Genomic DNA, 12,878 nt, shown 5'->3' with positions numbered 1-12,878 from the left:
AAACATTTGGTCCTAATAGTGCCCGTATTTATACAAAAACACGGTCCGTGGAGGGGGGGTGGGCTTCGTACAAGTGGTCATTTCCTGAATTCTATCAGGGAGACGAAGTACGTCGTCTTCCTCTGTGCATGTAATTGGGCTGAGAGAACAGCTGACTCGTCTATGTGCACCGGAAAAACGACTTTTTAAGCTGAATTCTCTCGACAGCCTTTTATATTTTATAAATCTCCCCGGCAGGAGCTGGAGGTGTTCAGTGTTGTGCAGAAGCAGAGAACGTTCTCGCTGGATTTAATTAATCCTTCGTTGATACCGAGGCGTGTACAATGGATATAATTAGTCGAGGTGTTTTGTTTTAATTATTTCCAACGGTGAGACTCGTGGTCGCTTACGTTCACATACCTTCTGTGCTTATTAACACAGTTTAAGGGTTGAATAATTTTCTGTAGGTAATTGGAAGCTGTTTTCATCTGACACGCTTTCTATGATAAACACTGATGAGACTTTCAGCTCTTTAATCAAACTGAATCTTTTTCTTCTCAAATCTTTGGGAAATCATCTTACATTGGAAAGGAATGTTGTACTTTTATTGAAAATTAATTTGATACGGATTTATATAAAGTCTTTACGGCATGATTAAAATGTTATATAAATATTTGTTGGTTGATTCAATTCTTTAAAAGCTCATAGACTGGACTTGGTTATTCTGGTAACAAATGTCCATACGATCCAAAAAGTAATGTTAGTCTCTTTGTTGTTTGTGGAGCTTGATAATAAGGTCTTTTAATTTTTACTTCCATTTTTTAAATCACTGCTCAAAAAAATTTAAAATATATAAATAGACATTACAATGCATACATTATGTAAAATAACCCGAAAACGTGTCACTATAATTGAATTTGGTCTTAAATTAACAACAAAAAGAAGGAAAGGGAAGTTCAATAATTCGAAAAGCACTCGGGGTGCAGAAGTCTGCAAAGCAGCTCACGTCCACCCACACCATTTTGCCCTACATTTACTTTATCCATTTAATTCTACATCTTCTTTAGCATTTGTCAGAAGTTGAAAGTAAAGTTCTGGAACTAAACAGCATGCAATCTTGCAGCTTTCGTGACTAACTCAAGTAAAGAACAATCTTGGATATCATCAAGAATCGAAGTCGAACGACGCCCCAGTACAATATATCCGGGATTCCTGTCTGGTGAGGTGTATAATTGGTAGTAGTCCTAGTTTTCTCTCGCTCTCATAGAAAGATGGATGAAAGGAAGGATCTACATTTTTCACTCTACAATCTTATTTCTAGATTAAACTTGTATCCTCTGAGGAATAAAAGTTACTCTCTCTTATTGAAAAAGTGAATTTTGTGTTTTCATGAACATTTTGTTTTATCTAAACCATGAAGGCAATAAAAAGAGCGGCAAACATGCTGCGATAGAAGACATGATGGGAACTTTGATTCGCCCTCTTTTCTCTGTATTTGCACCTTTGAGTTATTGGCTCATAAAAAAATCAAATGAAAAATTCCCAGTCAAAGCTGTGAGTAACATTAATGGAATTCATTATCCTCAATATCCTGGATCTGAGCTGGACTCTTTGGATCTTCTGAAGGTTTTGAAGCCAAACTTTAGGGGTCTGTAGGCGCGGAAAAGTCTGTTTAAGTTCAATGTCAAGTTCAAAGCCTTTTCCCACAATGTAATCCAGAAAAAATTTCCCACGAGACCTTTGTGGAGAACTTATCATTAAAGGGTTTAATTTGACATCCAGTACCAGCGAGTGCTGCGCTTTTAGTGTCAAGGATAATGGCCAAGTGCCTTCAAAGGAGCTCATGATCGTTTGGTCATGTCTGCAGAGACTCTTGAACCGAGGAGTGATAAGGATGATAAATACGCCGGCTCATTGTTTCATTTTTCCTACCAAAGAAAGTGAATTGAGCTCGTCAGTAGCCAGCAGGGAGTTTATCTTTTTGTGTGAAGTTTTAAATGCATCATAAAGAAGCTTAATTAACGTCACTGTGAGTGTGTAAGAATTCTCCCTCTGACGTCGTCTCGAAAAGGTCCTCTACACTCTTAAACTAGACACAGCTGATGTTGGTGCTTTCACCTCTAGTCAACCTTTTAACTAATAAATTAATCTGTAGATTATTTGATCATCTGCATAAAAAAAACATTGATTTCAAATCTCATTTGGGGAATGGCTGACATCTCATGCATAATAAATAAATGTACATTCTTAGTTAGATTCCCCGCTTTGTGTGACAAAATAGTCTTTGAGAAATCATTTACTTCAGGTCCAGTGTGTCAAACTCAATCACACAAGGGTTCAAAAATGTTTTGCACTTTTGTTTACGTGACAAAATGTTTTTGTACTTTTACAAACTGAACAAACAGGGAGAATGAGGCTGACTGTAAAACTATCTATTCATTTTCCCATCAAATTGATTTACTGGAACTCACTATATGATTGTTGACATTTATTATCTTTCTTATTTTAACTGACATCTTTATAGGTCACCATATCAACATAACCATTAATCTACTTTTGAGCCAAACACCCAGCAGGCCACATAAAACGACTTGGCACAGAAGTCTTCATCATTCTGAGCAGTTTCTAAAGTTCTCGCTTGATCACGCAGGAATTGTGCTGCAGGTGTGAACGTGAGGAAGCAGCCAAGTAGAGTCTCAGCCAGATCATGAGTATCATTAAACATCAGATGTTTTAAAACATCCTGAAACATTTTTTTTTAAAGCTTGTTAGCTGAAAACTTTTAAGACATTGAAAATGCCTCCCAAAAAACGATGTAGTACACATGAGCGGCCTGTATGTGGTGTAACAACATTCTAACTTCAACAGAAGCACACGGTTACATGACTGTTACATGACCTCAGATACGTTTGATTGAAATATAAATTATTGAGCACGAGCGCATCATTTGACTCCCTGATTGAATCCAGAGGTCACCGACTCGTACTCACGACAACGACCCGGCATCAACACCTGCTGAATGAAACCTTGACATGTACACCGCTGACCAGCCTCTGGATAGTTTACACACACCGTCGCGTCTCTAGACCGAAAACATCAATCCTGTTCTGACGCCGCTCCACGCCGTCCATCAAGGTCGACGGACCTACAAAGGAGCTAATTTTGTTTGGTGACAGCATCCCTGTGGCAGAGACGCTCAGCAGGATGTTGCCCCAGCTGTCCAGGCCTGACCCCTCCATGTCAGTGGAATAATTATAGGTCAGGACTTCATCCCTCTGACATTCCTCTGCCGTCTGAACACTGCGCTGCCATGTCAAGGACTTTGGTGTCTGAATGCTTCCAGAAATCCTCCTGTGTGAGGGCGGCGGAGAGGTAAGGAGGGGCGGCGGTCACCTGCACCCACACATTCATCACAACATGTCAGCTGAGGAAGAGGAGCAGGTGGGCAGCGAAGGAGACGGAATCAAAGCTTTCATCTTCACCTGGCCTGGATTAAACAAATCCAGCTCAACAAATCTGAAGACACACGTCTTCACTTGGTCGTGAACAGGAAGTAGGACTTCAAAAGAAGCCATTGTCCCGCGTGACGCTCAGCAGACGACCTCGAGCGGTACCAAAATAACCGGACCCGCAGGGCACAAATGCTGACTTAAAATAAAGAGTCTTGAAGTGTGCGTGAAGGGTCAACGTGATGATTTACCGTCACTGATTCACAAGATCCATGTTTAATTCCAGCTTTAGGCAACTCTTGGAATTATTATTATGGACCTGGTCTGCCATCCTGCTTCAATAGTTAATTTTTCTAATAACATAAGTCTTTTGTATTTCAAGCAGACCCTCTATTTTTTCTCCAAATGTACTGTATACAATTGGTGTTTTTTAAAACAAAGTATTTTACCGCATCAGTTTTTTTACTTTTCAAGTTCTTCAAGTATTTTCTAGTTCACCAAATGTAGCACTTTATAGTCAACAAAAACTTTTTGAACGCCTTAGGGTACCGAGCTACTTTCAGACGCGTCTAGTTTACAGAGTCCATTTCCTGTATGTAGTAGGCCCTAGTTTATCATGACATATTTCGGACTCTTTTGATGTTTAACTTATCTTTTTCAACTAGTCTATTTATGATACCTAGTTGACCAGGTAAATCTTTGGATTTAAAGATTATCCAGACTATTCAAATTATGAAAGATGGAAGAATTTGGATTGGAGCTGATCCAGATAACCTCTTTTTCTTTAGCAATTTTTTTGGTACCAAGTATATTTTTTTTCATAGTTTACCTTTAACATATTCGTGCATTTCAAGATTACCAAGTAAACTTTGAATGTGCTGGTTTATTTTGTTCCAATTTCTAGTCTATGAAGTCAGACATCGAGTTATGGTTCATAGTTTACCATGTCATATTTCAGACTCATCTTGTTTACCAAGTGGACTTTGGATTGAATCAACAAGTCTATTTCCAATTACTATTTGACCAGCTAGGTCTTAATGAATTTACTGAGACTATTCAACGGTTACAGATCAATAGATTTGGAGTAGAGCCATCAAGAGAACCTAACATTCTATTCAAACTATTTATCATTATTAACAAAGTTGGAACCCGTCGAAGAGCATATGACGAACTTAAGACCTTGGTCTACTTACGATACTTAAATATGAAACATAGTACAAATTCAATTTTTGTCGGATAACCAAACTTGTTGGTTACTACTACTACTATTCATTATTCGAGTTAAAAATTGTGGATCAGAGATTCAGTATTGTAATGTTATATGAATGTCTCCTCTGGTCTGAGCGAAATTCTTCTTAAAATTCTCGATTCATTTTCTATCATCATAAAATATGGTGAGATTGCTGTGTTTGGAAAACATGCCACAACATGAAGCTTAAGTTTCAGTTTTTAATCTTGAGTGTTTGATATGACAGCTGTCGGCTAACACCTTTTTCCACACAAATTAAAATGATTCCATCAAATAACTCGTATATTTTCGGATTTCTACTTTCAAACTCTTTATGAATGGAAACAGCCTTGGATCACTGTCTTTCTGATTTTTGATTTTTTAATAGAAGATATTTAAATCTACTTTTGTGTTTGAGCATCTTCTTCAATGGTGCTCTCTGCTGACACCTGCAGGCACCTTCACACACTGCCAGGTGTTCTTAGAAACCTTAAAACACTATTTGGACTCTTCCAGTTGAAGCAAGAGAACCGGATCACCGTTCACACAGTTGCAACACAAGGATGAGCTCTGGAAAATGATCGCTCAGAGATGGAAGCCTGACGTCTTACGCAGCTCCTGGACCGTCAATGATTACACAACGGCAGATAAACAATGACGCAGTTCAGTATTCCCTTCTGATTGCCGCACAAACAAACAAGTGGCATCAGCTGTGACACGTTTATTTGCTCCTATTTTAAATATTTGGATCAATTTCACTCTTTCCATGCTCAGATGTACACTAAGAATACGTTGATGAATAGTTCTTTATTGGGTTACTGGAATTACGTTACGCTCTAATCACTGTGAACTCTGCTGCTGGTTGTGTATAAAGTCAGTGTCACTACACTGGCACACAGACTCAACAAAACTGGAAAAGTAAGAAGTGCATTTGTGTTGCAGTGTTGCTTTAAAGAGGAGATGATAGACAGAAGAGTTGGGCTGAATGAAAAGATAAATGTTTGTGACCACTAAATTATATTTATTTTGTCTATTTGAATTCAAATTTACCAAGTCAGCTTTTACCCAGTGTTCCAATCTCATTTGTCATTTCTTTGTGTACCGGGTTTATTTTAGATTCCTCGAATTTACTATGTCTATTTTTAATTCTGAGTTTACCGTGTCATTTTCATACTTGACTAGAGCATCAACTCAACTTTGAACTAATCTGATAAACCATGTATATTTCAGAGTGCTAGTATTTTAGCAACTTATCAAGTCAGTTTTGAATTTCTTGGTGTACCAAGTCAACTCTCCACTCACTAATGTACCAAGTCTAGTCATAGTTTACCAAGTAAGTTTGGGCTTATCTAGATCTAGACCTGAGTCAACTTTGAATTTCCTGGTTTACCAAGTGAGTTCTGGACTCATTTACCAACTCTATATCTGATTTTTAGTTAACCAAGTCATTTTTTGACTCATCGAATAATAAAAGTTGATTTCAAATTCCTAGTTTACCAAGTCATTTTCATACCTATCTAGATTACCAAGTCAACTTTTAACTTCCTGGTTTACCAAGACGGTTTTGGACTTATTTAGCAATTCTATTTCCGATTTTCTTTTTAGTTCACAAACTAATTTTCTTACATATCTTGATTACCCATTATGTACCGTGTGTATTACTTGATTACCAACAAGCCATTTTTAAAACTCCTGGTTTGGTTTCATCTAATTTACCAATACTTATGAAGTTTGCCAAGTTATCTTCTCACTGCTCTATCCACCTCCGCACTGTTGCAACAAACACAAAGACATAGAGAGCAGACTTAACACTTGTTAACATCAAGTCATTTCCAAGACCTGTCCCTTCTAGCTGAATAAAAACACCACGAACCAAACGCTTTCTGTCGTTTTGTGTCTGTCATTGCTGCACCTCCGACTCGCATCGATCTCACAACACGATTCATCTTTTTAGATCAAAGAAGGCTGCAGTTAGGACTTCTCTCAATTTGAACTTCATTTCAACCTTTGGCTCCTGAACTGAATCTATTTTGCTCGGCTGCCCACGCCAGCATGAAAAGGTGTTGGAGGAAAATCGAAACAAGTCATATCCAGCGGAAAACGGAGGCTCTTTGTTTGCAGCAGCAGAGATTTACCGACACAACTGTCATGCTTTAGAAGCATTTTCAGAGAGGTGAGGTCGCGCTACAGAGACCCCTATTCATGCGCTGTCCTCGCTAATGAAAAAGTCCACACATGAGACGAGCGCTGGCTGAGCTCTGATTCCAACTCTTTCGTTTCAAAGGCACAAAAAAACGAGACGCGGAAAAACTGCTGCGATGTTTTTTCTTCCCCAGAAACACAAATCTCCCGGCGAGATGCTCCGGGCTTTACTGCCCGACACGTATAGAGATGAACGAGCGAGTTTAAAATGTTTTTTATTGCCGCGAGTGTAATAACAAGACGGCGTGGACACACCTTGTTTTTGGCTTCACGGGTCTCCACATAAATAATCCACTACAAGGCCGATGTTTTCGGAGCACGTTATTGCACAGGGCTCCCAGTGCACTCTTAATATTTTAGAGTGTCCGGGGCTGATATTTACGGTTGGGTGTTCCCCTCTCTGTCCATTGTGCCGGGGTGACAAGTTCCCGAAATGAAGAGAAAAATGTCAATAAAAGTGTATTTGGAAATTCTATTAGGACTATAAATCTTCAGCTGCTGTAAACCTGACAGCCTGCAGTTGATCTCAGGGGCTGTTTCTGTTTCACGCCGCTGCAACAATTAAATCAAGTATGCTGATTTGTCCTACTTCGGAGAGGAAAGACACCATCACCCGCTTGTTTGGCTCATAGAGGGAGAAACCTACAGCTGTAAAACATGTCACAATGACAGATTGTTTCTTTAACCGCCGCCAAAATAAGTAGCAGACCTTATAGATTACGAGATATTGAGATGAAATATTAATGAAAAGCAGCCAAAAGTTACCACTTCACACACACACCGGGTTTTTAATTTCAAATTAAATGGAAAGTGTCGGTTCTGCTGTTGGGTATTAAATGACCCCTGAAGGATGCAGCGTTGAATTAAGAGGTCTGCGGTCTCAATCATCGCAGAGCAGCTCCGAGCCTGTCAGGCCCGGCGCTGTAATAAGATCTGGCAGAGGAAGCAGATCCACCTGTAGGTGCTGCTGACTGAGCATGCTCCGCTGTTGTGGCGACGCCACATTAGAGCTTATCACGTTTAGCGCCGGCGTTTAGCAGGAAGGTGACCTTGGTTCGCGAGAAGCGTCGGCGTGTACCCTTCAAGTCCCCCCTCGACTGTGAGACCGCAGAGAATTTGTTTACTCGGGCTCTTCGGACGAAGTCTCGGGTAAAGTTTTCTGTGATTAAACGTGATTCAGTTTCAGCCTCATGATGTCGTCAAGACGATAGAAGTGTATTTGAACATGACACATGTGCCGATGTCAGCACCGCAGGGGGCAGGGGTCGGTACTGGGGCTGAATAAATCTAGACATTTGATATAATCAACATGTGAAAAATTCTTCTCTGTTACCCATATTTTGATTAAATGGTAGAAGTGATCCTTAAATAATCTTTGTTTAACAATTAAAATAGTCAAATTAAAGACCTTAAATCCCGACTATCGGCTTCAAGGATCAGTCCAGGTATGAAAAATAAAGTCTTTTACAGGAATCTCACAGATTAGTACAGCAATATAAAGTACATCTGTGGATTGCAGGATAATTTTGCAGGGACGTTCAAACACGACTGTCAGGGATGTCAGCTGGTAATCTTGACTCATGGTGGTTGTCGTTGCTATGTTAGCGAAGCAGCGTCAGGACGATGCCTTACTCAACACCGCATCTCCAAATTAGGTCCAAGATATGTTTTTCTTTGGCACCAAAGACGGTAATGTGTGTCTTCCCTTTGGTTCTGCCGAAACCACTTCCAACGGCGTCCACAACCAGAAAAAAAACATTGCTAAAACTGAAGTTCTCCTTCACGCCCACCCAGCGTGTTCTTTTTTAGTTGGCGCGTTGCAATCGTGACTTTTAGTGGAACATACCACCATCTTCTCTACTGTCAGCGTTTCGTTTTTATCTTTTTATTAAATCGCAGCTATTGCAACAGTCATGCCCCACTCTTAGGTAGTGTCAGAAGTGGGATAGCCATACAAACGAGTTTGATTCGCTTCTGTATTATGAAGATGTGTGCAAAGGAGTTTATTTGTGTTATTTTTTCTTCTTTGATGGCAATAACTGCTGTTAAACCAGGGTGAATTCAACAGTAAAAAAAAATGAGTCAGCAGGGTTGTACATGCCTCTAAAAATAAGGGAATTATCATTTATATAATAATACTTTCCGATAAATTTATGTTTTTTTTGTGGAGAACAATTTTGCTTAGATTTTACTACTGACTTCTACGAATTATATTTGATCTTTACATTAAAATTAGGAGTTAGGCCTGGTCTTCTGCATCTCCCTAACAAAACCTTTTTATATCACCTGCTTTACACCTCAAAAGCAGGTAATGTCGTTCCAAAGAGTAAGAGTAAAACCAGTGGGAGGATATCCTACGACACTTGTGCCACCGTTAATTTTTACCCCTAAAATTCGGAAAAGTTCTAACTTAAATCTGGGTACAGTTGACACAGACTAGCCGACGTGGGTTCTCCACATGAGGTGTTGTGCTGGCATTTATTGGCAGGGCCTGGGGGGGGTCGAGGGCGAAGGGGCAGGAGCCATGTGTTGTTGCAGCTGACCAGACCCCCCAATTTCACATGAAAGCAGCTCCGCGAGCATTAGACAGTCCTTGCTGATTATCAACAATTGCCTTCTATTCCTGGACGTGGCAGCTTTCAGACCTCGCTTATCTCCGACCACAAAAATGCTCCTCTCTTTAAGCAAACACCTCTCACTCTTTTTTTTTTTTCTCCCTCTCTGGGGCCCGACCTGGCTCCAGCTCCCGACTCCAGGGGCCTGCACTTAATTATATAGACTATTAGTTGATCATTAAGAGTGATACTTCATAAGTTATGTGACTTTTTTGGTCGGCGAGTGGCAGATTTAACACACTCCTGCATGCTCGCTTGCCAAGTTTCACTTTAATAACTGTTTCCATTCGGTGTAATTGAACTCTTTTTTGGTGACATGCAGAGTGCTAATTTAGCATTGCTGCTGAGAGGTGACTACAAGCTGCCGTGGCAATCCCAGAATCCAGTGCACGGGTTGACTCGCTCGATAACGCTCAGGGCCACTGGAGTATTAGTTAACGCGCTGAGAGAGGGAAGTCTTGGAAATGCAAATGGTAGTAGGGAGATGAAGGATCGGAGATCTCCGCGGAGCCCGGGAGAGAACAGTGCGATCGGTGGAGGGTGAAAAACAACCTCTGACACCACAGATCCTGCAGCTCATTTCCAACAAACACTGCACCCCGGCATGCACAGTGGGGGCGCGCTGAGGAACTAAACAGCCGGAGAAAAGTTTCTGATTAAACCCCTTTAACATTCACTTGAATAGACTTTTGTTTTGGTAGGACTACCCTCGGTCTCCGCACCATCACTCATGCATACAGTGCTCGGACCTAACATGTCTTGGTAGTAAATTATAGTATCAACCCGATACCACGAGAACCACAAGGATTGTGAAGATCTTTGAACTTTAGGGTCATTAAAATGGTTCACTCTGTACCTTACTTAAATAAATTAACAAATAAAGTGTTGTGAACTAGACAGGCATTGATGGTGAAATACCTCTGTGAAACACAGCGTCAAAAAACATTTAAAAACTATATCCATTGTTTAAACATTGACATTGTAAAGGTAAATACTGTGATCAAGAAGTGATTAAGGGACTCTTTAGAACTATTTTAGCTAGTGCACCAGTACCATTAGCATGGCAGCATTCCCGAATCCAGCAATGTAGGAAACCTAAAACAATGTCAAGTACAGAATCTTTCCTACTCTTTGGTCGTATGCTTTGTCTAAGGAAAGTCACTTTTCACTTTCATTTCTTGCTTTTTGTTAGCAGCAGCAGTTAGAAACCTACATAAATCTAAATGCAGAACAGCATCAACTGTCACTCATCATAAACATTTTTCAGAAATGTACATCCATGCACAACTTTTTGAATTATTTTCAGATCGATAGGCGCCACAGAATGGCTGCCTTGATGCTTGGTTCTGTTTTTCTATTGCTAATTCTGTGTTTTTTATCTTATTTTATTATTACTGCCACTACAAAAAAATCCAATGTTAGCCATGAAAAGTTTCCAATTCTGATCTGAGAAAACCTTATTGTCGGAGGTCATGAATCTCTTGAAACTGCATTTATGAGAGCAGGAAAGAAGACTACTTTATCTTTTATGAGGTTGGCTGGAAAGTGCAGATGTTTTTGTATAACAAAATGGGGGTCTCCATTTTTTTTTTTTTTTAAATATGCAGCTTTTAAATGTTTAAAAAACATGTGGTTTTTCCACAGATATATACTTATGTCCCGCAGTTAAAGTGGTTCCAAACATGACATGGGAATGATGTGCTGGACTTTCTGTAACATTAGACCAAACATCAATCTCATCGCGCCACTATCAAACCCGATACTTCACTTCAAATCCCATTGATATTTGGGGTCGATCTGAAGACGCTCCAGGGGGATGGAGCTGAAGACCTTTGTGTCAAGTGCTCTCTCTCCCTCCATGACGACAAGTGTAGTTACATAGTCACAACTTAAACATGAGCAGATCTGCTGAGATGTCTTCAGCACCATGAGTGGTCTCGCCTAACGAGAGAGGAACAGGTTGGACCTCTGAGAGCAGATGGTCTCTGAAGCTCACATGCAGGATAGTGGAGGACGCACGGATGGAGAAGTTGTACCTGCGAGTGCTTGAAGAAGGCGGAGATGCGCGTGATGTGCAGACTCAGGCATCTGGAGGCGCATCTCGCTCGGTAAACGCTGCCGGTGGAGAAGGACTCGTCCTGCTTCCTCGCGCGCACGCTTCCCGAGCTCAGCAGCGCCGTAATCCACAAGCACACGCCCGCGCACGCCATCAGCCTCCTGGAGAACATGTTGTGTGTGTAAATCCCAGCACGGTTCGGACGACACTGAGCGCCGGAGAAACTACAGAAGTTCAATTATACGGAGGGGCGGGGCCAGGGAGGAGAGAGCGCCCTGATTGGACAAGCGGGAGGTGAGTGGCAGGCGAGGGGAGTGGTCAGCAGGTAGAGACTGGCGCAGTGACACTCACTCACAGGTGGAAAACGTACATGAGATTTAAGCCTTTTCTGCCCAAATCTCTTGAAAAATGTATAGTCTAACCGAAGTTTCCAAACACCAACGATCTCAAATCCATTAGCTACTTAAAATAATAATAATAATAATATTACATAATAGTATCTGAAAATGTTTGAAACCACAATTAGAAATATTTATTTCCAGTTTGTGTTTGTAAACACAACGTAGGATTTTTTTTTTGTGGTGTCAGTACATAATAAAAGAATGAAATAAGATACACAACAAGCAATAGAAAAAACAAAATTATTATGTTTAGAATAGAAGAGAATCATTTTAATAACGATTATTATTTTTATATGATTAATTTTTTCTTTAAAAAGAAAGCATGTGTTCACTGGTAATTCAATGTTGGTCTTTCTTGTCTTAATTGTCGATTTTGTTGTGAAAATGACAAAAAATAATAATTCTATTTTCCAATAAAATTATAATTTTTAAGTCAAACTTGATTTTTTATTTCATCAACACTGTTTTGATCATATTAGATACATTTTGAAACATTTTTATATTTTTGGAAACCTCTCACTCTAACGTACTCAGTGGCCCTGACCAGCGGTGGTGTCAGACTACAGACTGGGACTTTCAAGGCTGTGTGGGCTGGTCTGGCTTGCAATGTGTGGACCTGCACATACTGATGTTGCTCAGCAGAGACCAGACTTGATGATAGTGAACCAGATTTTAAATGATTAAAATATTTAAAAATAATAATGGTTTGTAAATACAAGCTTCGTGGACTTCTAGCTGATGTTAACACCTGCAACACAGCATACAGAAGCTGAACTGCTGGAGGGTTTAGATCCTGAGGGTAAACAAACTTGCATCATCATTGAGTGAAATTTCAGCACTTACTGGATCTTTATTTGAAGTGTCTAAATTAGAGCGTGTTGAAAAAAAAATCATTGTCTTAAAGGCCATAAACAATTTACTGTGAAGGTTCTGGGGAGCCAAATGAAA

The 12,878-nt window shown here is 40.1% G+C and overlaps 1 protein-coding gene across 1 annotated transcript in view; it reads right to left on the bottom strand.

The window, feature by feature from the left end:
* The window catches only part of LOC148068756 (anosmin-1), a 60,930-nt gene extending 49,217 nt beyond the window's left edge, over positions 1–11,713 (bottom strand). The window contains exon 1 of the mRNA XM_087804436.1: positions 11,510–11,713. Within this exon, the coding sequence (XP_087660562.1) occupies positions 11,510–11,701 (192 nt within the window). The 5' untranslated portion in view covers positions 11,702–11,713. The remainder of the gene's footprint in view (positions 1–11,509) is intronic.
* Positions 11,714–12,878: the final 1,165 nt, after the last annotated feature.

The sequence above is a fragment of the Callionymus lyra genome, chromosome 12 (genome assembly GCF_982586985.1).
Source record: "Callionymus lyra chromosome 12, fCalLyr1.hap1.1, whole genome shotgun sequence".
NCBI classification, from domain to species: domain Eukaryota; kingdom Metazoa; phylum Chordata; class Actinopteri; order Syngnathiformes; family Callionymidae; genus Callionymus; species Callionymus lyra.
Note: the sequence above shows the minus strand (reverse complement) of the source record. Positions and strands in the feature narration are given on the sequence as shown.